The sequence below is a fragment of the Halichondria panicea genome, chromosome 6 (assembly GCF_963675165.1).
Source record: "Halichondria panicea chromosome 6, odHalPani1.1, whole genome shotgun sequence".
NCBI classification, from domain to species: Eukaryota; Metazoa; Porifera; class Demospongiae; order Suberitida; family Halichondriidae; genus Halichondria; species Halichondria panicea.
In genome coordinates, this window is record NC_087382.1 from 2,923,525 (window position 1) to 2,949,055 (window position 25,531).

Below are 25,531 nucleotides of genomic sequence, written 5' to 3' on the forward strand. Positions count from 1 at the left end.
TGGAACAGATCATGAGTGCCTGCCTAATACAGATTTGTTACTTGGTTTACATCTACCCTTGCACTTTGAAATTAATTATTATGTCATACATGACAGTTACAAACTTACGATACCAAAAAGAGTCAACAGTTAATTCAGTTAGCATACACAATGCTGTCAGAGCTGGCAGATAGCTCTGCTGGACATGTGTACATTTCCGTATAATCCTTCGTGTTTAAACTGAGCTCCTGATAAGAGTGTTTAGAAGGTTGCTCAATTCTTTGAGATTGAAGCAGTGATTCATCCTTGAGCGTAGGAGCTCTATTTTCGTCTTTGTTCTTCGGTGGTGGTAGCGGTTTTTTATATTGTTTAGATGTTTCACCATCACCAATTCTTGTTACTGCAAATGGTCGCTGACAATTCAGTGATTGAGATTTGACTCCTCTAGGTTTGGGAGAAATATGGGGTGGTTTTCGGCGATCTGTGTATTCACTTTTGTCCATTCCGTCAGCATCAATGGCGCGATAATGAATCTCTATAGTGTTGTCTTGAGGATGAGCAAGGTCTGTATTATTAGCTAGTGAGGGGTGGTCTAGGGGGGAAATTCCCTCGGCACCAACGTCAACGTAATCTTCCAAGTTTTCCATTTCTTGAGGGAGGGTGGGTTCATTGCCATGGATATGGATGGCTGTCAGCGATTGCAAGGGTTCGTTGCCATGGATACCGATGACTGTCAGCGATGGAATGGGTTCGTTTATATTGTTAATTTCAGATGATAGCTTTCCTATAAATGAAAAACAATGTATAAGATGTAGCGTTAAATAGAGCATCTTTGAACGGGCATAACTTTAGTTTCGTTGGTCCAATAACGTTGATTTTCTGATTTTTTAAAAGCTTAGAGAGAGGCCTTTCAGATGATGCATTAAAATCACTGGAGTCTATTTTTGGGTTCGTTTTTTACAAAATACCATGGGCTATATATAGACTATAGTCTTTTTATTATGTTAGCCATAAATACTGCAATCTGATTGGATGTGTTCTATCCAACTTAGAAAATCATGTACATGTACTTACTTAGAAATTCATGTAAACCACTTAGAAAATCATGTAGCAAAGATTAGAAGAACATTCAAATCTGATTGGCTAGAGAGACTCATGGTTGCTATGATCTAAAATGCTTAGACACTGTTTAGGAAGTTTCCACATGATTTAGAAGCCTAAAGGGCTAGTTGTAGTATCCCGAACGTAGTGAGGGTTCTACTAGAAACTATAGAAACTTCCTAAACAGTGTCTATATAATTATTATAGGGAATTGGCCTATTCTGTAATACACATTTGAAATTTTGAGCACCATCTGAACGGGCTTCTTCTAAGTTTTCAGGATCGTTGAATTTGGACAAATGACAGAACTCTAGTTAGAGAGCCCGACTATTAGCTAAGCTGTTTTAAATGTAAACTGCCATTATGACTCACTCTTTGATCTCAGAACACAGCAGGATATACAGATAAGCAAGGAGAGAAGGGCAACAAAGAATGAGGAGATGACTATACCCACTATCAAGACCAGTGTGAGATCCTGCATGTAGGGAAATAATTACACTAGCAATAATAGCAATTGTGCATGTCTAACGCCCACACATACATGCACCCGCCCACACACACATACACCCACACATCCTGTTTACCTGCTCACTCGAGGGGGAGGTTTCGATGATGCCCACAGGCATAAGAAGCGATCCATTGACAGCAAACATTGAGAGCTGCTGAGACATGGAGAGTTGCGTACAGGGGGGGTAACCAATATACACATCAGGGGGTAGCACTTTAAACACTGCACTGGGTTCATAGGTCGAATTAGCCTCTCCGTAGACTCCGACCTGACACCAATAATCACTCGGACCTTCTTTTTCTATTACATCTTTTAGTGGAAGTGTTGAGATTAAATATTCTTTATTGCTTGAGATGGTTTCATTTATCGGCACTGTTTCAATATTAAATATACCGGAGTTGTTAGACCTTCTAAACCAGCGGATGGTGTGATTGGATAGACCCCCTTGCTGGTAGAGAGCACAGACTAGTTGTTTAGGTCCAACAATGTACGGGTTGCAAGAATACTGGCTCATTGGTTGGACTGTGTAGAGTAGGGGACCTTTAGTGGCTGTGCCTGTGTTCGGGAAGTATTTATAATTATAAACAATGCATGGGCAATAAATTATACAGTATATGTATGAAAATTATATACATCATTACCTGAAAAACTAGTGTTAAAGCTGGCGCTGTGCTAATGCCTCTCGCCATGTTTTTGCTTTCGCTCAAAAGTATTAGAGTGTTATATTAGTTTCTATAATGAATTTTATATTAAAGTTAGCTTACCTATATAAAGTCACTGAGAAGAAAAGACTTATTTACATGCATCTATTGTTGTTATTTATTGTATTATGTGGCTTACCAGGACCTCAAGAAAGAAGAAAATTGATTCTTCCAGGATCTGTAGTTCAGTGTATATAATATCAGACCTGTGTACATGCATATTGTTATCTATATTGTTATATGGTAGTGTTTTGTGGCTTACCAGGCCCTCAAGACAAAGATGATTCTGCCAGGAGGATCTGGATCTGGATTTCTCACACGTGGGGAATGAGCGCGCATGCGCATTACATCCACAGGAATAATAAAGGGTGTGTCCAAACAGATCAATGGCTACTGCTAGCTAGCTGTTTTAACAGATATTTTCTGAGTCTTGTAGCTAACAAAAAGCTAGCGCTTTAGTGCAAGGCTAACTCATATGTTGAATAGAAAGTATGTGCGGACAGATGATGCTATGAAAGATTCTGAAGAGACTGCAACAGCCTTCAATGTGAGTCAAACTAGCCATAACTCGAGAAAGAAGCTTTAGTTTGCTAATCCACGAATCAAAATCCAAGAGAACGTGGCTAGAAGCTGTTAGTTTTCGTCGCATTGCAACCGTTGAGCAGTTACAGCTGGAACAGACACACAGACCATAGATAGAAAAGGGATTATGAGCAAGTAAAATGGCTCTTAGACTATAGATAAGCTTCTAGAGAGTTCGTTATTCTAATGAACTCAGCAATTGCATATGAATATGCTTGTCCATTTCCTGATACCACATTACTAAAGATGTCCCCAAAACGACAGCGAGAGAGGAAATATTGCTCCCTTTTCATAATTAGATCCTGTCGATCCTTGAGTGGATCGCAACCAAAAAGTCCAAACTCTCTTAGCTGACCACCTTGAGAACGGTATGCATCTGCAGCTTCATCAGTACCCGGTACTTCCCCATCTGGAATGGGTATAGTTTCATAACGCTGCACCTGCAAATGATTGGGTACTCCTCGACCTGTATCACATATTATAATAGCGCATGTGTCATCAATAATAATGTCATTACATTTACCTGGTATAGAATGATGATTCCAAGCTGCAACAAACAATGATAATCCATGATAAGCAACATTGCACGTAACAAACGAAACACAAAATTTTGTAGTTTCATCACTCATGTTAATCAGATTAGTAGCTTCCATTGATATCAAGTGTCGCTTTAGGGGGTAGTTAATACGAGAATTTACTTCAACCCAAATGCGTTCAACAGTGTGGTTCTGTAGAGAGAAAAGTTAATGCATGTAAGCAATATCAGTACCCTTACTTCTGTTGAAGGAGATTGAACGTAAGGAAGAATATCCCGAGGGCCAACACGACAACGAAGTGCTTCTTGTACATACAAAAGAAGATAAAATTCTCTTCCATGGTCGACTCGAATTTGCTTCCAAAGACCATACGTTTTAGTAGATGACCTGATATGGAAATTATACGTGTTACTGATGTAACTATTATTCAATGAGTTGAACAATACCTCAAAATACTGTCGTATATAGCCAAATTGTTCTTGACTGGCATTGTACAGTAAGCAATTATCTTGCCTGAATATCCATCCCTTGCAACTATGTGGGTAGCACCAAACATTGTGATCTTTTCATTTTGGTCAATATGAAGTTTATGCCCAAAGTGGAGAGCCGAGTATTGCAGTGGATTAGTACGGTCTAAGGTGTCATTCCGCCGCTGATCATATTGCAAAGGGGCCACTCTCTGTAAGGACTCTGAAACTCTTTTCTCAGATACCTTAATACCTTTAGACTCAAGCACACCCTTTAACATTCTCCGGCCATACACATGTCCAACCTGCAAGTCATAATTAATTTAGAAATGTTTTTTGTGGTACTTAGCTAATTACGCACATGGACTGTATTCTCCGGTGCTACGGTAATATTCTTAGTATTAAGCCCTATACTACGTTTAGCTTACTTCAGTAACAGCACATTCGACTACAGCATCTACTTGAGCAGAATCTGGTTTATGAATGCCATTTTCAGAGCAGAATCGCCGAACACTTCTTGCAGAGAAGCCTCTTATTCCTGGAAAGCGGGTCTTGAGTGTATTACTTATATCTTCGTGGGTCATACCACTTGTAACCATTTCAAACACTTCATCCACATCCATCCTTCTTAGCCTCGATACACGCCTGGATTCGAATTAGCCGCACCCTAGCCTAATAAATATTTTGCGATTGCTTTTTAAATAGATAAATCTACATGTAGATCAACATACGGTCAAAAGCACATGGCCTGGGCACAAAATTGCAAGTGTCCTCTCTATTTAGCTCTATGCTGCGCTGATACCGTGAAAGAAGGGCCTAGGAACATGAGTTCGAGTGTAAGCAACTTGTACAACTACAGCCTGTATACCATAGAGAAAGATGGCAAAACCGTGAAGCTCAAACCATCACAGCTAACTACTCAAGTTATTGGTAAAGTGTTTGGACTGTTCCCCGATTCCATTATTTTGATTTCTGACGATGGGTTTGTGGAAACACCAGACCATGAGGGAAAGTTTCTTGATGTAGATGACCTATCAAAGTGGGTTGTGAACGGGGATTCGCTCAAGGCAGATGGTTTGCCTCAAGACCAGCAAGTAGCCTCTTTCTCTTACCAGCCTCCTTCACAAGCAACATCACAAGCAACATCACGAAAAAGAGGACGACCGCCAAAATGGAGTCCAAAGTTCACGTCAGCCTTGCTAGGTGCAAGCTCTGCCTCAGGACAGAAGCCACCTGGAGTTCGAGCTCGAGCTGAACCGAGTGTTGATGGTGCAGGCCCTTCCACAATGTCTTCAAGTTCTAGCAGCCGTCCCGAATGGAGAAAGTATATTGAGGTGTGCAAATGGAATGAAGCTGATAAACAATGGAAGAAAGTGAGCAATGTCCCCATCGACCTTTCTGAGGAAATTGCCAGCGTTCCAAATGTGTCGAAGATGGTTAGTGACGAGCTATTCAATGGTGAAGAATGCGTACTTATGGACATAGACTACCTGAAGATACCGAATACTTCTACTACTCGAGGTAAGAAGCTCGATGTATTCATTGTGCTGACTCTTTAATAACTTGTTAATTCAGCAGTTACTGATTATGCCATTACTAGTGCTTACTTTCTCTATCCAGGATCAAGGTTTTGGAAAACCTCCAAACGTATTCGAGCCGTTAGAAAATCTGAAGTAAAGAAAGGAAGGGTTATTTCCTTGGACTCGAGCTCTGATAGTGATTTTGATTTTGCCCCACAGCACAGAGCAAAAAAAATGTCTCTACCATTGGCACCATCTTCCCTAGGCACTATGGATAAAACTGTATTCGAATGCCTCGTATGCAAGTCTCAGACATCATTCCCAGCTGTGGTGTCTCCCTGTTGTAATGTTATTTTGGGGTGTGAGGTGTGTGTGGCACAATGGCTGGAGGCCCAGTCAACCTGCCCACATTGTCGTGCCTCTTTGACTCTCAAGGACTGCCCAAAGTTACCCCTTGTAAGAAGCTTCCAAGAATTTCTTCGAAAGCATACGCCTTCTCCATTGTCAAGCTCTGACTAATGAACATTTATTGGTGAACTTGTATCCCTGTTGTGTTTTCATCAAGAGTATATGTATACTCTTGTTTCATGCATTTATTCTTATTCTTATTCTTATTCTTGTTATTATTATTATTATGTGAACTTCACAGCCTTTCAACTGAAACGGGCTAACAATTTTGAGCACTGCGGGGGATGTGTAGATATGTAAGCAAGATTGAACCTTGCATAATTATAAGATAGCCAAACTCTTATAGACATTGTGACAAAGTCCCAGACCTGGCTGGAAACCGTTGCATGGTCTTTTCTCTCCCTATAACTCTTTCCTTGGCAATCTGTTGTAGAAATTACAACAATGGGTAAGGAATCGTTATGATGAATTAGATGAAGTTGTATGTGAGCTCCTCCCTGACAAACAAACTGTAGTCTAGGTAACCGCCTTATCAGTCAAGTAGGCTAAAAATCTGTGTCCTTTGATGTAAGCTTTGATGTCTCTTTGTGCATATGTAGTTATAAAAAAAAAAAAAAAAAAAAAAGAAACCTTTGACTAGCTAGGAAGAGTAGCAGCAGTAGGCAGCAGTAGTAGTAGCAGTGCAAGCAGGACTAGACTAGATTAAAAAGTTGGTGGAAAGAATAACTGACCGTTTGGACGTCACCTGGCTGCCAGACTTTCATCTGGACTCTTCCCCCTGAGTAGCTGGCCTTTCTCTAAGCCACAAAACTGAGCAAGAAGCTGAAGAAGCAGCTAGACAGAGACATGTACCTAGCCTTGAGAATTGGGAGGCGTGGCTCAACTAGTTAGCCCAGCCCAGAGGAATTGTTACCGTGGGTACTGAACAACCGTAGAAGTAGGGCTACCCCTGGCTTTACTGAATTAACTAGCTGTGTCTGCTGTCTAGTTGGACCAGATTTAGCTAGATAATGGGGTAGAGAATAGTTGAGCGGTGCTGTGTGTAGCTTGAACTGTACTGGCTGGCAAGAATCTAGTAAGCACCCTATGCACTGATAACTCGTCAGAATGGAGGGTATGTTCTAGGGATCTGGACAGCTGTACATCCAAAGGAGCCAGGGAGTGCCAATCATCTTCTCCCAGTCTCTGACACGCTAAACAAAAGGAGCTAGAACTGGGAGTCCCAGCTAGAATTGCTAGCCGGATCTAGACTAATAGAATGACTTGGAGGCGTGGTGAGGCCGGATCCACACTAATTGATCGACCTAAAGACGCTCCTGTTCCAGATTTCACGAATGGCAAGGAAAGGGATAACTGATTACCAATTTTTTTTGCTGTTCTACCACAAACCCACCACCCTATGTTGCTATGGAAATATACACAATGGTATCAGCACATTATCTTAGAAATGTTCCAAACAGGAGATATGACTGGTATACAATTATTCACCTATTGCACAAACTTATAACTGCCACAGGGGTTGTAATGTTAAAATTTCTCCCCCTCGTGTTTTCAAAATACCAGGAAACGTTGAGTTCTGGAAACTCGCATTAATGGAAATTTAAAGATTTAAGAATCCAGAAATTGGTAAATGCAAGCACTCCCTAATTTCCTGACTTTTTGGCAAAAAACACAGACATTCTAGAATGGCCGCTTTAATACACTGATCCTGTATCAGGAAGTCGCGTGAGGGTAGAAGGGTGGTAGAAGGGTGAAAATGAGCGTGGGCATGCTGAGCTAGAGATGTTGGACTGCCCACGCAGAGATCTATGACTTTACCTGCAGCAAGCTGGATATGGACTTGGAACTGGAAGTTTGCAAGCACTATAGCTAGCTATACCTTAGGCTTAGCTAGATGATCTACTAGTTATGTGTTCAGATTCTATCAGACTATCACCTTTTCTCGTGTCTTTCTACATGCTATTTAAATATATAGTCTACTGATAGTATAGATCAAGAATAGCTTAGTCATCATTATCATATAGCAGGTAGCTACTGCCACCAGAGCTGGCCACGCTGGTTCGATCTCTGATCTGACTTGTAGCACAGTACAGCTTGGTGGTTGTCTCAGTACAGTCTTATTAACTCTGAATGCGTGGGAGAATATCTTACGTCACGATTGTGGGCTACATATCACCCACGTTCATAAAAATCCTTGTGGATCACGCGATTTCCCAAACCAGGCCTTACTTTTTCTTAACTGTACGCCCATTTCTTTCTTTGCTGCCTCACTATGTCTTTCTTATGATTTATGGATGAACCAGTGACAACAGCAAGAAAAAGTAAGGCCTGGGATCGAGGCTACTAAAATGTAACCATGAATTTATCAGTGCAGTGGTGCGAAATTTACATGTGGCCCGGGCAATACCCGCGAAAGATGCATACCGGAAGTGGGCGTGTCACCATGTGACTTTTGATCACGCCCCCTTTCGGCCATGGAGCCATGTATCCGTCACGATCCTCCTCCTTCAATGTGTGAGTCAAACTAGCCATAACTCGAGAAAGAAGCTTTAGTTTGCTAATCCACGAATCAAAATCCAAGAGAACGTGGCTAGAAGCCTATAGAAGCTGTTAGTTTTCGTCGCATTGCAACCGTTGAGCAGTTACTGCTGGAACACACACACACACACACAGCATAGATAGTAGAGGGGAAGGATTGGAAACATCTCAGGTGACCAATGTATTGCCCTAGAGAATTCTGACACCATGCGTGTTGCATTCCGCAAGTGATGATTGCGATTGATTGCGAGCCAGATGCAAAGACAAAGGAGAAGAAAGTGAAGAAAACTGCAGTAAGCACTGGCAGAGCTAGTCTGTATGTACATTATCCATAGTAAATGTATGGTTTACATAATTTAACTAATTTATTTGATCATCAGACTGAGGTCCATGTAGCACTATTTTACATGTATTTAGTTGGGAATTTGATGGTTGGTATGAAACTTTGTGGGGGATATCTTGAGCTAGGAAGTAGTCATGGTTGCTTGAGAGTGATCAGAGTGTAGAGGGAGCATTGAAATATGCCTTAGGCATAGCCAAGTTGAGCATTATGCTGTTTATTGTTGGATATTAACATAGAAGTGTGAAAAGAAGAATTCAAAAGTACATTTGTTTGCGGGGGAGTTACTGGTTAACAATAGATTGTACATCACTATTGTTTAGGTTTATACATATTGCCTAATGATCCCGATGTGCCTTAAGAAAAGTTTTTCTTTGCTAACCTGTATAGTTTTTCAAATATGCTAATTCAAACTTACCCGTAAATTGCTTTCCCAGGGTACTCAGAACATCTAAGGATCTGCCAAGACCCTTTGGAAAAGTTTGGCATGCCAATGACAGAAGGAAGGGACACATGATAACCCCACTGTTATTTATTACGATTGGTCAATTCTTTTGCAAAAGCTGTGTAGTGACCTGATGATGAAAATACACCACTACCTAAACGTCGTCAGACTTATCTTTTGTGTTTGTAAACATAATTATTTCTCTATGCATCCTTTGTGAATGTGATTGTGTAAATCATAATGTTAAGAATAAGTATACATCTATATGAACTGTCTATATAGACTCTGTGAGTGCATGCCTTGTTCTTTGAAGGTTTGTTGAGGACATATAATTCTTCAATGCAACGGAGAAAAATCTCATTCTGATGTACAGCAAACAAAGAAACTAAATCAGATCTATGTATGTAGCTGTGTTAGCTATGTATGTAGCTACTATCCTGCCAGAGAAAGCCATAACTAGCTGTTCACTCTCTTTTGGCCCCAATTTCCTGTCTATTTCCGGTGCGACACGCATGGACCGCGTGAAATCCCTATGTTTCCAATCCCTCTCCTCTAGCCTCTACTATCTATGCACACAGTCAGCTTTACCGTATCCCTCCTGTGCATGGCTACGCCTCGAGGCATAAACAAGCAAGCCATAACTCGAGAAAGAAGCTTTAGTTTGCTAATCCACAAATCAAAATCCAAGAGAACGTGGCTAGAATCCTATAGGCATAATTATGCATGCTTGTCTTGTGCCAACAAATTTAATTAAACAAGGGATATAATTATTATGAGTTATAATTAAGGTATATACATATTATTCATGTCAACACAAGCATAATTATTATTATAGCTTCATAAAGTCATTCATGCTCTAAATTTATTTTGGCTATATATAATCGTTTATATGTATACTGTCAATCCAGAGTTAATTACTTTCTATTCTGCATGTATATTATATTACAACAGTTTTCTTCATCAAAGTTTTCATCGATTCAAATGCGTTCAATTGGGATAATTGCTGTTCATTCAATTGCACTGCAGCAGCATCCAAGTTGTCTGCAGCAGCATCCAATTTGTCTGCAGCAGCATCCAAGTTGTCTGCAGCAGCATCCAAGTTGTCATCATCCAATTGCACTGCATTCAATTGCACTACTGCAGCATCCAAGTTGTCATCATCCAATTGCACTGCATTCAATCGCACTACTGCAGCATCCAAGTTGTCTGCAGCAGCATTCAACAGCACTGCAGCAGCATCCAATGGCACTTTAGCATTCAATTTCACTGCAGCAGCATTCAATTGCACTGCTTTAGCATTCAATTTCACTGCAGCAGCATTCAATTGCACTGCAGCAGCATTCAATTTCACTGCAGCAGCATTCAATTTAGCCTCGATTCCAGGCCGCTTGCCTGGAATCGAGGCTACATTCAATCGCACTGCAGCAGCAGCAACAGCAGTATTCAATTGCACTACAGCAGTATTCAATTGCACTACAGCAGTATTCAATGGCACTACAGCATCATTCAATTGCACTGCAGCAGCAGCAGCAGTATTCAATTGCACTACAGCAGCCTTCAATTGCACTACAGTATTCAATAGCACTGCAGCAGCAGCAGCAGTATTCAATTGCACTGCATTCATTTGCAATGCAGCAGCATTCCGTGGCACTGCAGCATTCAATGGCGGCACGTTCAATTGCACTGCCACTGCAGCATTCAATTTATGTTGTGCTGCAACTAATTGAGTGTTTTCATAATTATCCCATTGATTTGCATCCATATTCAATTTCAGTGCAGCAAACCATTTACTAATCAATTTAGCCACCTCCGTGCTGTGTTCAATCATTACAATCTCGAAATCAGAGTATTTGAATGGAGTGCATTGTTGACCAACCTTTACTTTAGCCCTTAATTTAGCCACTGACATAGCTACCGAATGAACTATCGATTGAGCCATCTTAGTATTTTGCTTATCATTGCCATTCGTATTCAATAGAGTATTCAGTTCATTCTCCAATTGAGTTACCAATTGAGCCTGTGTGATGAGCTTGCGTACCTCATACACGGATTCGGACCCCACATAAAGCATAACTATACACGCAGCACAAACAATGCTTAGAGCAGCTCTCGCAATATGCAGATAGTGCATAACTGCAGCCATTTTGACATCATCATCGACAGGCACATTACAAAGACAATAGTTTAACGGAAGAAGTTTGTCTGCTAAGAGGTAGGCTACAAAAATAAACCATATAGCAACACCGAACAAAATAACTAACCATTTGTATTTGTTGCACTTCATGACAATACGGCCAATAGAGTATATTGCATAAATATTTGCAATTACAAAAACTGCCCCAAAAAAAGCTTGATCGACTCCTCTGCAAAACATAGTTGGCGTGGATATCATATTGATGCGAGCTACTTGAAGCAAAGTACTGTAGAAAGCATCAAGGGGAACCAATTTAACAAGCATGTCCGGAACTGGTCCCCACAAATGCTTGGAATCACTATTTGGCTGCCAGTCAATATTGCTGATTAGTATAAATGCAAAAAGTGCAGCTACTGCAGATGCTCTCAATCCACTCTGCCATTCGTCCGATAAAACAAGAGCATTATTATCAGTAATATTACCCTGAGTTGTATTACTGGCACCAAACAAGTCGACCACCTTGGTGATATTGTTTCCATAATAGTAGAGCAATGGGCCAAACACAGTGCAAAAAACCGGTTTTAAAAACTTATCCATGAGTTTATTGCAATCATTCTTCACACGTGTACAGTCTTTACAGTCAGAACACTTTGATAGTAGTTCGGTGACACATTTATCAATACAGTCACAATAACAATACTCTTTTATTTCTACAACAACATAGAACCATCCTAGTATAAAAGAAATCGTCAAGCCCACCACAAATGCGAAACAAATTAGCCAAGTTATTGTTGGAGGAAACATTGCATTCATTTCCAAAATAAATGTTAGGATCATATCCATAAGGAGCACGATAACAAATAACCAGTTGCTACCTGCTGGAGCCTGCAAAATACATTAATACACAATCGTTAAACAATTTTATTTTTGTACTTACAGCCATGATAATCAGATCCCACAATTGGCCTGGACTATACTTGTCAAACAATAATATTAGCAACAATGCTATAATGTAGCAAAAGAAACTACTGATTTTAAGATGCTCGAAATTTCAATTCAGGGAATTCAACTGACAACAAGAAAGATACAGCACTTATATACAAAAAGACATGCCAGGATGTTTCTCACCCATACATACACCCATAATTATATAGATGTATTTTGTATGGTGTGGGTGGGTGTATGTGGGATAGTGAAAGTTTATGCATGGTTGACTTATATTTAACCTATAATTATAATAAACTACATGTATTAGTAGGTTAGTACAACCAGTAGGTTGTACATAGGATTGACAGTGCAGTTGTGTGTGTTTTCAATTATTGCACAAATTTTGACTCGTGTTTAGACTGCTCTATTTCTGCAGGGAAAGGCCACATCAAGAAACTAACTGGATAGATAGCTTAGTTAGCCTTTTATCTGTGTAAATATGTGATATTATAGTCTATGAATATTCTCATGCAATACTATTGATATTTAAAAAATTGCACTATTTTCATATTGAACGTTGCTAGGATTGCCAGGAAAAGAAAAGCGCGAAAAAGCGAAGAAACAAGAAATTCGGCGAGTGCATAACTCCAATCCGTTACAACGTACGTCATTCACATGTACTGTTTCAAGAAATTTAAGCTATACTTGTTTTGGTACTTTTCCTGGCCAATCCTTTCACATTGCAAGTAATAATTATTTAGTTTCACTGTCCAAAGGTGAATTCTTATTTAGTGCAATGACTGTGCATTTACCCAACCTGTATTTTGATTCTATTCTTTATCAACAGTAGGCCACTCGACTGCACATGTTCATGACGTTGTAACGGATTGGAGTTATGCACTCGCCGAATTTCTTGTTTCTTCGCTTTTTCGCGCTTTTCTTTTCCTGGCAATCCTAGCAACGTTCACATTGCAAATGTTTTTTAGTTTTGATTCCCTTTCTTTTTATGCCTCGAGGCGTAGCCGCACGAGGGATACGGTAAAGCTGACCGTGTGTGTGTGTGTGTGTGTGTGTGTCTGTGTGTCTGTTCCAGCTGTAACTGCTCAACGGTTGCAATGCTACGAAAACTAACAGCTTCTATAGGCTTCTAGCCACGTTCTCTTGGATTTTGATTCGTGGATTAGCAAACTAAAGCTTCGTTCTCGAATAATTCGAATATTTTTGCATTTAATTATGCATCCACTGGTGCATGATAGCACTTATACCTATATTTGTTAGCTACAAGAGTCAGAAAAGATCTGTTAAAACAGCTAGCTATAGTAGCCATTGCTGCATGGACTTGATCTTTGGACACACCCTCTTTACTGTGGATGCAATGCGCATGCGCGCTCATCCCCACATGTTAGAGAATCCAGTGGTAGAATCAACTTTCTTGAGGTTCTGGTATATATATAGGTAAGCCACAAAACAAATGATACCATATAGACTAGATAATAATACATTCATGTACACAAGTCTGATAACAATAGATACATGTACACAAGTCTTTTCTTCTCAGTATTAATTAATATAGATAGATACACACTTTTTGCTTGTTTATATAATACAGTCTGTGCTTAAATTCTCAGTGCCTTTGACAAAGATTTGCTCCCACTGTTTGGCTACAGGCCATTTAAATAACATGCAGTTGCTTTGGTATCGTTGATTTAATTCTGTGATTGAATTGTACTTATCTCACAGGCTATATAATACTGACTATTATGCCTTAGACAAAGGTTTGCTCCCACTGTTTGGCTACAGGCCATTTAAACCCCACATCCTAACAGAATCAATCTTCTTCTTTCTTGCTTCCTTGAGGTCCTGGTAAGCACTATACGTATTAAATAATGATACCATATACAATAGTCTAAGATAACATGTATATAAGTCTGACAGTTATAGATATATTATTTACATGCAACTTTTTTATCAGCAGATTTTATTCAATTCGTTGTTGCAAAATGATTATAAACTTTTTTGAATTATGCAAACAAACTTTTCCCTCTTCTATAACACTCTATTACTTTTGAGCGAAAGTAAATCATGGCGAGAGGCATTTGCAAGCGCCAGCTTGAGCACTAGTTTAATATTGTACTCTGGCACTTGTTTAATCCCCGTGGTTCCAACTTTAAGACTGTTGACATTTGTGTTAACCTATAACCTACATATATAGCTGTAGGTACAATGTGTGCATCTGCTGTGAGCATTTCTACACAACTGCTCTATCTTTTTCTATGCAGCTGCTCACTTTGGGAGGGGAGTGTACTTTGCAGTGGAGTCTTCCTACTCTGCCCAGGACAAGTATTCAGTACCTGACTCGAGTGGCCTCCGGTATATGTTTGTGTGTCATGTGATCATCGGAGAGTATACCCTCGGCAATAAAGACATGAAGACAGCCCCTCCACTGACAACTGGCTCCAATGCAGTTTTTGATACTTTAGTCGATTATATGAAGGCTCCAACTATTTTCGTAGCCTTGACAGATGCCCAGGCTTATCCCGAGTATCTTATTACATTCAAGAAACTTAAATAAAATGTCTCTGTAGGTAAAGTAGGTATAGTAGTGAAACTAATTTCTAGCCTGAGGCCGTTGACTGAATTTACAAGTACAATCTATGTTTTCATGCAAGCGCTCTTGATTCATGTAGTATGATGAACAGTTTTTGATAAAAGACTTGTCCATTTTCATATATACTGCAGCTTCCACTTTTGTACAAAAAAGCAAACACGCTCTACTAAGTGTGGTATGGATCCTGGAATGACAATTGTCACTGTTATAAGCCTCAGCTATGGCCTCCATTGCCTCAGTGTATGTCCTCCCTCTGATTCTCTGCTCATCAACTTGCACCACCTCATATAACCAGCATGGGAGGACATTGAACTATAATTTAATATAGGCAAAACATAATTATAGGCAAAGCGGACTGGTAAAACACACCAGGGGATAGAATTATATACCCACAGAATCTACCAGTATATTAGTGGAGGACCAAAGTAAATAAACAAAACATGCAGTATTAATGGCAGACTGGGTACATTTGTATTTTGTGTATTGTACTTTCCAAAGCTAAAGAAGCTAGCTATTACCATTTCTTGTAACTTGCCGACACACCCCTTATTCCTGCGCATGCGCTCATTACCACGTGTGAGAGACTCCATTTTAACCCAGATCCTGGCAGAAATCAATTCTTTTTGTGGTCCTGGTAAGCCACAAAACACTACAATGATACCAGAATACTGTAGATATGTGTACACAAGATATAGCCTTTTAGACTGCTTGTTATAGATCTTCTTTCTGTGATTGAATTCTATCTTTAATACTTATCTCACAGACTAGACTACTGACTGACTATGCCTTTGACAAAGGTTTGCTCCCACTGTTTGGCTACAGGCCATATAAGACGATCAGTATGCACTAACTGTGGACACCCCTTGTGAAAATGAAAAAAAGAAAATGATTGATTGTTGGTCATGAGTAAATTATGCACTTCCGCTTATAAGTAATTGAAAACAAAAATCTTCTTCTTTGTTGCTTCCTAGATCCTTGAGGTCCTGGTATAAGCAGCCACAAACACACAACAATGATACCATAATTATACAATTGCAAGTCAGTTTTAGACAGATTATTTTATACACTTTTCCTCTTCTATACTTCCTCTTCTATATCCGACTAGAAAAACATTTGCAATGTGAAAAATTGCTAGGATTGGCCAGGGGAACCACAAAAAAGCGTGGGAACAAGAAATCAGACGAGAGCATAACTCCAATCCGTTACAACGTCAATCACATGTATACTGGTAGTTTTCCCATGTTTTCCCAGCCAATATGCCACGCAATTTTTACTGGTGGAGTGATGACCAATCCCTATATATATTTATTATACATCCATTTTAGAATGTGGGGCACATAATCATGATGATTTGTGATGAATTGATGTTCCTAATACATGCAGTGTTGAGCACAGGTACACACAGTCCATCCATGCGTAGTAACATGCACGGACCGTACTGGTGACTGCATGGAATGATGTGGTGGATGGAAGCTGATAGGTGGATCTGGAACACAGTCTATTATTTAATATACTATGTATTGTACATGTTCATGACGTTGTAACGGATTGGAGTTATGCTCTCGTCTGATTTCTTGTTCCCATGCTTTTTTGTGGTTCCCCTGGCCAATCCTAGCAATTTTTCACATTGCAAATGTTTTTCTAGTCGGATTCCCTTTCTTTTTCAGTACAGTTTACGTATCATGACATGCATAAGTGGAACGTCAAGAGGCAGTACAAGAAGAGAAGACAGGACTAATCAGATATCTTCTCGAATATCTCTGGACTAATAATTATAGTATAATGAGTAATAATTTATTGCTTGATAATTATGTTGAATTTGCGAATCAGTATTAAATGACAGCCATTTTAAGAGCATGATATCTAGCCAGTGCATATAGCATGCCTGTCAGAGAAAGGGAGCTAGAGCTGAACAGTGTGAAGAAAAGGAACACCTCAGGCTCTGGAAAAGCACTGCACGGTTTATTAGCCACGCCTATCTATTATTATTGGCCACAACGCAATTGCTGAGTCATTAAAGATGGCGGAATTGTCTAGGTAAGAGAAATAGAGACTGAGAGGTCATCTGCCTCGTGGAAGCAATCGCAAATCTGAAGAAGCGCTTTGTAATCCAGGTTGTAGTCGTTTGGAAACCCTGTGCAGAATGTCCTGGAGATGGCTGTACTTGGAGTAAATGCTGGGCAAGAAACTTACTTACTTACTCACTTACTTACTTACTTAGTCAGTCGAGTCAGACAAAGAGCGGTGAAACGTCGAAATAGTGCAATTTTTAAAATGAAAATATTCATTCATTAAAATGTTTATGGATTATGAAATGAGAGATACAAAGAGAGAAAAGGCTAAATAAACTATCTGTTCAGCCAGTTTCTTGATGTGGCCTTTCCCTGCAGAGATAGAACAGTTTGAACATGAGTCAAAATAATTGAAATATTGCTAAACACGGGCAAACCCACTGCCAATCCTATGTAAAACCTACTGGTTTTACTAATACTTCCTCTTCTATACTTTTGAGCGAAAGCAAATCATGGCGAGAGGCATTAGCACAGCGCCAGCTTGAACACTAGTTTCATACAGTAGTACATTAATGATAAGATAAAATTAATGTGACGTTGATTAATTTGTCATCGTCCTGTAATCTTGTTGAAGATAATATATAAGTGGTCGTTGGACAGAATTATATTATACTCCTCAATAGTCTCGATCCCAGGCCGCACTTCACTCAGGGAATTGAGGAGTTAGCCTCCTTCACCGGCCTTCTTTTCTCAATAATGAAAGTGAAATACCTATGAGGAACATCAAGAAGCAAGAGAAGTTCAAGAAGAGAAGACAGGACTGCAGTATTTTATTCAGTCATTTATCTATGATAAAAATAATGGCAGCCATGTTTATACTGCATGTAGATGTACTTCCAAGTGCAAAAAAATGGAGTTGTATACGATGACTGCTAAATAATGTAGATTTAGCATGCTTCGAAATTTCTATCACTTGATATTCAGGAAATTCAACTGACAATTAACAAGAGACACTAGCAGCAGACGTTCTAACAGTTTTCTGCATGGGTGTTTCTCACATACCATATAGCGGGTATATATTTCGAAGGTATAAATGTTCGTGGTTTTTGCGGATTAGGCGGCATGAACCGCGAATATTAAAACCGCTAATTTAATATTGCATGCATGCATGCATGCTGCAAAAAGGCCCTATTCCACAAACATTAAATCTGCGAAAACCTTTCTAAAGGCATTTCCCGGAAAATTTATACCCTTGAAATATACCAGCTATATATACGATATTCGTATACGTAGATGTGTTCTATATAACATGTGGACATGCAGACTGTAACCATAACATAACCATTTATGATCTTTAGCAAAAGCAAAACAGTCTTATAAAAACAATCTTATAGTTAAACAATCTTATAGTTAAATCTTCATAACAGTATATGCATACAGCTGCTGTCAACAAGTATAGAGTTCATATGAACTCTATATAGTAAAACTTATGAGACTTGTTGAACTTGTCTTTTTCATTGGCAAGTGCCAGATGACGTATAATTATGTTACTGATACCATGCAGCCAGTGTTATCAACTCTATATATGCTATGCAGTGTGTAATCACAAGATGTATATGAGTCAGTATATAGGTATAATACCAGTGTTTCTTTGCTCTCCAAATTCCAACCACACCCAGATACAGTCAATATAGGAGTTGATAGATATGCTCAAAACCAGATACCAATGTGTTTTATTACTCGCACCCAATTTGACCATAAGGTCAATTCAAATGTTATGTAAAACATGCATGCATCTGTCAGCATACACACAAGTATTATATATATATATACCTCCAATTTATCTTTCAATTGAACCACCTGTTTTTCCCCGATTCAGCCGCCTTCGATTTAATTCTCAATTCAGTCCACCAATGCAGGCAATTCGATATTATAATAATAATCAGTAAATTGTTCACATAATTTCGAACTTAATGTTATGGGTATAATATAGAGAGCCATACAAGCGCTCTCCCGACTGGGCACAAGGCTGAACCCATATGGCTGAACTGATACCATGCAGGAGATAATTTTCTGATTGTTTTGATGCAGGAGTCAAGTGTTCTTCTCGTATATATAGCTACCGACTCTTATATAGGCGATTGAATTTGACCAATTTTGTGTCTCATTAATTTTTAAGGTGATTTTTGGATTGATCTTCCGATTTATCATTGGTTTTTTGCTGATTGGGTTGACTAGGGTTGCTGGATATAATTGAATTGCTTGACTTGATTGGATTGTTGGATCTGATTGGGTTGTTCGTTTTTTGCAGCACCCAGCGATACTGGTAAGAAGGCATAGCATAAATACTATATAGAAACAGAAAGGGCGCAAAAAAAAGCTTAGAGCAGCTCTCACAGCATGTAGATCAAGTCAGCTAAGCAGTAGCTATATACAAGAACAATTCTATAATGTATAGCAAAAGAAACTATATACGCATAAGATTATTGATTGATACTCAAAATTCCAATCACTGGAAATTCAACTGACACAAGAGACTATAGACAATACAAGCAGACCTATAGGAAGTTTCATGCATGAGTGTCCCACCATAATGACTGTAGATGTGTAGATATAATTGTATCCATAAATTATACCGTATATATATAGCGCGAAATTTTGAGGCACTTATATTTCGTGGATCGGCCTCTAAAAGCATTTCGTTGCACAATGTTCGCGGAATGACTGCTTACCGGAAGCCACGCCTTTAAATATTTGCACGTTATAGCAGGTAAGTTAGAATTAAAGAACAATTTTCGTGGACTTAATTTTTGTGTAGGATTGCTAACCCATGAAATCCACGAAAATTAAGCCCACTCGAAAATTTCGCGCTATACGGTACGTATATAGATGTGTTCTATAATTATGCATGAAAGTAAACATGGACAGACTGTAACCACAACATTAACATCAGATCTTAATTAAGCGAAAGCAAAACAGAGCAATCTTATAGTTAAATCTTCATACAGCATACAGTTGCTGTCAACAAGTCTAGAAATCACATGCATGCATCCAATACAATTGTGCCCATAGCTGGTCCCCACCAATATTTGTAGTCACTATCTTTATGCCATGCAGTCCGAGTAAATCTGAAGCCTATACTTGTACTCCATGCAACGGACGAAAAAAATAAAAATTTGTTTCATTAAGTTTTACATAATGTTAATGTCTTCATAGCAAAAAAAATGACTGAAGGAGAATAATAATTGTATGGATCAGTAATGCTATTACATGATAATTATAATGACATGTGTCTTGTGCCAGTTTGTGCATGTTGTGTTTATATAATTATGTCTCTTAATTTTGTCTCAATTTTTTGTGGAATAATCGAATTTTTTTTATGAGAATAGTCACTATTTATTATCTATATACTGTCAAAATCCAGACTAAACAACGACAACTTCCTCCTTCCTCTGCTTCTTATTAGAAGAACATGCGTTTTTATAGTAAATACAGTCAAATTAGCAATCGATTGAGCTGCCTTCGAATGAGGCATCAATAGACCATCTCTTGAGATAACGGTAAAATTCTTTCTCCACCAATTTCGAAACCGATTCAGCCACTGAAGTTGAGTGCTATTGTGCCAACACCCACCTAATGCCATTAGGTGGGTGTTGGCACTCAAGGTGCTATTGTAACTATACATATTAGTAATGTGTGCTATCACACACTAGGAGTGCAGTTGTAACTGCTACATGTACCAGAACAATAAAGGTGCTAATATACACTTCTATTAAAGTGCTTGTGGAACACTTTAAATATGATTTATAAACACCCACATACATTAGCATAAATTAGTAAGAATTACTATACGTACAAATCTACAGTGTCAAACTAGTTTGTTTTGTCCTATTATAATAATCATATATCAGGGGCGGATCCAGGAATTTTGGTATAGGGGGAAGAAAATCTAAAAAAAGGTCAACTGTTTTTCAGTGTAGCTATTCATTCTAGTTCTGAGGTAATAGTGTTTTCTGAGTACAGTCATGCTCAGTATCAAACTGGGTGTGGTCATGATAATAGCAGTATAGCTAGCTCAGCCATAAGGGGGAGTACAGCGAATAAAAAACACTAACTATTCCACACAAAACACGTCACACAAGGGGGGAGTACAGCGATGAATGTTAACTTTGTAAATGTATTTTAAACAAAGCAAAACATAACAATCAAAGTATCATCATACAGCATAATTATAGTTGTTTTCAACAAGTCTCACAAGTTATATAATTATTATAGATTGAGTTCACATGAACTTTTCTTTCTCATTGGCGAGGGCCAGATGACGTATGTTACTGATACAACCAGCGGCAGCTTCTTGCAGGACAAAGTCAGTGGAACCCACCATAGGGAGGAGACACTGTGTGGGTGTGGGTGTGGTGTGTGGGGTGTGTGTGTGTGTGTGTGTGTGTGTGTGTGTGTGTGTGGGTGTGATACAGTGAAAGTTTATCGGAATGACTTAATACCATAATTGGATATACACAGTGATACTATACGTATATTATACTATTATCGTAGTAGGTAATTTACTTACTTGCTTTATAAATATCATTATTTTGGGATTACATGTATACTCTACATCACATGACTCTATAGTACCATACAGCAAAGGCCTCCACTAAGTGAGTACACGCATGTACCTTGACTACAGCAGCTTCGTGCATGGTGATACAGTTATCAGGATCCTTTGAGAGCTGGTGTAGAGCACAGGCAGTGGAGCGATGGACATCCAGGTCAGGTGACTTGAGGTAGGAGACAAGTGGAGCTACTGCCTCCGCCTCTCCAAATGCAATACGATTGTTACGCCATGTACAGCACCTATAAAAACATAACATAAGTCAATATGACCACTTGGAAAATTGGGTACAGGAAAATTCATTTAGAAAGCTATACAGAAAATAAAATTACGAGCCCTCAAAAATAGCTACCAAAACGTCTGAAATTCAGAAAAAAGCACAATGCTACTATAGCCTTCGCTTTTGTGCTATAGTGTATTGCACTAGTAGGGTACTGTCTGTACCTGGCCATGGCATCAGCAAGGTGACGTCGGAGGTGGTCATCCGTCTATGCAGGGGGAGGGAAACTAAGTAATTTGTTGCATTTTTAATATAGTATGTAGTTCAACAATCACACTGCTACACTTACTGTATGGGTCAGTTTAGCCAGTAGTGGTACCACACCGTGGTCAGTGGTGACTCCTAGGTTCTCCTCATCCTTGGCAATCTTAGCAATGGCTGCACACACACTAGCCAGGACCTCGTGGTCAGGGGACTTCAACAACCCCACTATGAGCTCCAGTCCTCCCACAAATGATCGCACCAATTCACCAGCATCCTTGGCATTCTCAATACATGCCCATGCAGCTCACGCTTGGACCTACGTGAAAAGAGAGGCAGTAATAAAAGAAAGAGTAGCAGTTACATACGTACACATGTTCACTGCACAGATAATGACATATATTTATTGGTTTATACGTTTGTGAACGGTAGCAATGTGTTATAAGGTCAGTATTGTGTGCTTACATCATCATTGGGTGATTTAAGTAGAGACCACAGCAACCGTACTCCATCTTGTTTGTCAATCACACTAGGTAGGTAAGTATATAGAGAGCAAACATAATTACAGTGGGTCCACACTGCACACTAGTCAACCACTATCTCTACAGCTGTGTACCCAGTGGGACCACACTGTACACTAGCTACTTACAGCTGTGTACTCATTAGAAGTATAATTTTGTGTTGAGGTTGCATGACCATCATAATTATGTCATAACTTAGCTATACCTCACTGAAATTCAAAGTTTCATATACCGTTGGATTCCTTGTTAAAAAACGCTTCTATCTATAATACTATAGAGCTGATAAACTCCAACCAGCTAAAAGTTAGCATTTTCCATAGAAGTTCTTGGCATATTTGTCAACCACATAAAGCCATAATTGACGAGTAATTTCTGGGCTGAACTCACAGGAATATACTTTAGTCAGCCACTATCCTACAGTGTACACAATGGGAATAGTCAACCCCCATTAGCTAAAGTCTCTATTTGGGTTGAGTTGCCCAGAAGTTATGTGGTCAATTACGGCTTTATGTGGAGTACTGATACCAGGAACTTCTATGGAAAATGCAAACTTTTAGCTGGTTGAAGCTTATCAGCTCTAAAGCATATAGATAGAAGCGCTTTTTAACAAGGAATCCAATGGTATATGAAACTTTGAATTTCAGTGAAGTACATGTATAACAATTAAAGTTGTGACAATTATATATGTATAACTATTATGAAGGTCAACCTCAACACAGATGGACTTTACCTACAGTGTACACAGTGGGACCACACTGTGCACTAGTCTAGAGTAAAATGTTTGTTCAAGTGAGGTGAAAGGGGAAAAGGGTTGTACGGTTGAATCTAATAAAGCTATATAATGTAACGTACGCCATGCTCTCCTGGTCCAGTGCACAGGCACCCACAGCGTTGGTGGTGTTGATGAGGAGTGGTTGATTAGTGCCTGTGAGTAATTGAACGAGAGGGGCTACCCCACCAACCTTGCGTATGACCACTCTACTGTCAGCATATCGAGAAGCACACTCTCCCAGAGCACCCACCACATTCACCAGCACCTGCATCAGGAGGATAATAATATTATTCATTGCTGTAGCTAGATTGTTATTAGGTTTCAGTTTCATTGTAGTACCTCTTCAGGTTGATTGCCCAACAGTGATACCAGTTGCTCAACTGCTTTCAACTCTTTGAACCTAAAGCAGACAAAAAATTAATAGTAAAATCAACAATTGGGATATCTCCACGTGTATATATGTGTGTTTGCAATACAGTACCTATCACACACACACACACAGAAAGCTGCCATTCTATAAATGCTCCAGATATACGTAGCTCACTTTATGACATTTTCCTTGCTCTTGCTACACTTCCATACAGCCCCAGTGACGGCTATGAGGAGGTCCTTGTTGTCAGTGACCTTGAGTAGTGCAGCCAGTGGTGAGAGTCCATCATGAGAGTGTACCAGCGATCGTGTCACCTCCTCCTCCGCACACTGAGTGGGTGTGGGTGTGTGTGCGTGTGTGTGGGTGTGTGGTGGGTGGGTGTAGTGGGTGGGGGGATTAGAAGCTGCTCATGGATTGATACAATTTACTATACAATGCACACACACAGGGTACAAGCAATTTTTATACTACGTATCTGTCAAATTTACATACGTACGTATACTGTAAATCACATAGACACAGTCACACAAGTTGTCTGTGGCAGAGTGTACCTTGAATATGGCTGATGCACAGTGTTTCTGCAGCTCTTGGTTGTCAGTCTTGAGACCTCTCACCAAATATCCCAGCATCCCCTCACTCTGGATCAGACCCTGGTAGGAGGACTGCAACAGAGAGAGGGGAGGGTAAATACACCATTGGAAAAGTCATTTCAAAAGTAATTAGATTTAAAATTGTCTTCCAGCTGCCATAACTTGAATTCCGTTGATCCAATGTCAACAATTTTCTGTTTTTCAAAAAGAGACCTTTCAAATGGTGTCATTAAAGTTTATATTTGAGAGATAAAAGTATTTGTTAATTTGGCCGTATCATGAATACCATGGCCAAAAAATGACAAATTAAGGCCCTGACAAAATCTTGGATTCATTTGAAAGGTCTCTTTCTAAGCTTTCAAAAAAATTTTGACATTGGATCAACGGAATTCAAGTTATGGCTGTTGAAAGATGTTCCACTCTCGTAATCTCAGACTCTTTCAGCTGCCATAACTCGAATTCCGTTGATCCAATGTCAACATTTTTCTGTTTTTCTGAAAGCTTGGAAAGAGACCTTTCAAATGGTGTCATCAAAGTTCATATATTTGGGAGATAAAAGTATTTGTTAATTTGGCCGTACCATGGATAGCCCATGGTCCAAGGCCGAAAAATGACAAATTAGGGCCCCAACGAAATTTTGGATTTGATTACATAATTTGAAAGGTATATTTCAGAAAAACATAAAATTTTTGACATTGGATCAACGGAATTCAAGTTATGGCTGTTGAAAGATGTTCACTCTCGTAATCTCAGTATTCTATCAATGGTTCGAGGACTCTTTCAGCTGCCATAACTCGAATTCCGTTGAAAAAGGTTAAATCACAACCTCCCCACGTTTAATTATGTAAGTGTAGCTATGTGCTTACCTCAGATGCACACTCTTGTAGAGTGCCTACTATTGGTATGAGCAGGTCGACATTATCACTAGAGAGAAGTTGGCCCAGCAAAGGAACAGCACCAGTCTTGAGGAGCGCCTACAAAAAGGGTCACTATAAGGACACATTGAGATTCAAATATTCTACAATAGCATATTATTATAAAAGTAGTCTCGCGAGTGTGACGTTTCTGCGTATTGCTTGTGTGAGGTGACAAGTTTACACAGTAGAGAAAAATCAACTAGATCTACCCCTCACCTGTACCATGAGATAGCAAGGACTTAGTCTCTTCCTTCACATCCATTTTAATAGCACAGATGATCAAAACAAACCAGCCACATACAAGTAGATTTTGCAAAAGGGGGTTTCCCAGAAAGAGGGGTGGGGCTGGTCTCTACAGCTATTCAAGGGGCTGGAGTCGAGGCTACACGTACACATAGATACATACTATATATCTATGGTCTACAAGTCCTCTAGGCTTTGAATGGCCGTGGAAGTATGAGT

General features: G+C 39.4%; 4 protein-coding genes across 8 annotated transcripts; 1 reads left to right on the top strand and 3 right to left on the bottom strand.

Annotated features, from left to right (window-relative positions):
• Window positions 1-63: 63 nt before the first annotated feature.
• Window positions 64-4,497, bottom strand: LOC135337403 (uncharacterized). Of its 5 annotated transcripts, none has more exons than XR_010395095.1 (9): window positions 4,303-4,497; window positions 3,854-4,179; window positions 3,647-3,794; window positions 3,395-3,599; window positions 2,552-3,337; window positions 2,429-2,495; window positions 1,665-2,143; window positions 1,453-1,555; window positions 64-763 (listed from the first exon to the last, which is right to left on the bottom strand). XR_010395095.1 is itself a non-coding variant. In XM_064533335.1 (5 exons), the coding sequence occupies exons 3-5, from the start codon at window positions 2,100-2,102 to the stop codon at window positions 135-137; spliced, it is 1,170 nt and encodes a 389-aa protein (XP_064389405.1). In that variant the 5' UTR covers window positions 2,103-2,143; window positions 2,429-2,495; window positions 2,552-3,024; the 3' UTR covers window positions 64-134. The 5 variants fall into 5 exon arrangements, 2 of the variants coding, with proteins under 2 accessions (XP_064389405.1, XP_064389404.1); XR_010395094.1 differs by having other exon boundaries at window positions 2,230-2,495; XR_010395093.1 differs by having other exon boundaries at window positions 2,230-3,337.
• A 120-nt stretch (window positions 4,498-4,617) lies between these two features.
• Window positions 4,618-6,431, top strand: LOC135337402 (uncharacterized). Its single transcript, XM_064533333.1, has 2 exons — window positions 4,618-5,395; window positions 5,495-6,431. The coding sequence occupies exons 1-2, from the start codon at window positions 4,618-4,620 to the stop codon at window positions 5,911-5,913; spliced, it is 1,197 nt and encodes a 398-aa protein (XP_064389403.1). The 3' UTR covers window positions 5,914-6,431.
• Window positions 6,432-9,938: 3,507 nt separating this feature from the next.
• On the bottom strand, window positions 9,939-12,320 carry LOC135337955 (uncharacterized). Its single transcript, XM_064533975.1, has 2 exons — window positions 12,197-12,320; window positions 9,939-12,144 (listed from the first exon to the last, which is right to left on the bottom strand). The coding sequence occupies exons 1-2, from the start codon at window positions 12,200-12,202 to the stop codon at window positions 10,063-10,065; spliced, it is 2,088 nt and encodes a 695-aa protein (XP_064390045.1). The 5' UTR covers window positions 12,203-12,320; the 3' UTR covers window positions 9,939-10,062.
• An 8,647-nt stretch (window positions 12,321-20,967) lies between these two features.
• On the bottom strand, window positions 20,968-25,521 carry LOC135337406 (outer dynein arm-docking complex subunit 2-like). The gene is given in 11 exon segments (XM_064533338.1): window positions 20,968-21,202; window positions 21,483-21,660; window positions 21,863-21,906; window positions 21,988-22,218; window positions 22,365-22,428; window positions 23,273-23,457; window positions 23,532-23,592; window positions 23,737-23,891; window positions 24,114-24,224; window positions 25,019-25,126; window positions 25,286-25,521. Coding segments are annotated over 11 exon segments (1,260 nt in total). The 5' UTR covers window positions 25,295-25,521; the 3' UTR covers window positions 20,968-21,088.
• Window positions 25,522-25,531: the final 10 nt, after the last annotated feature.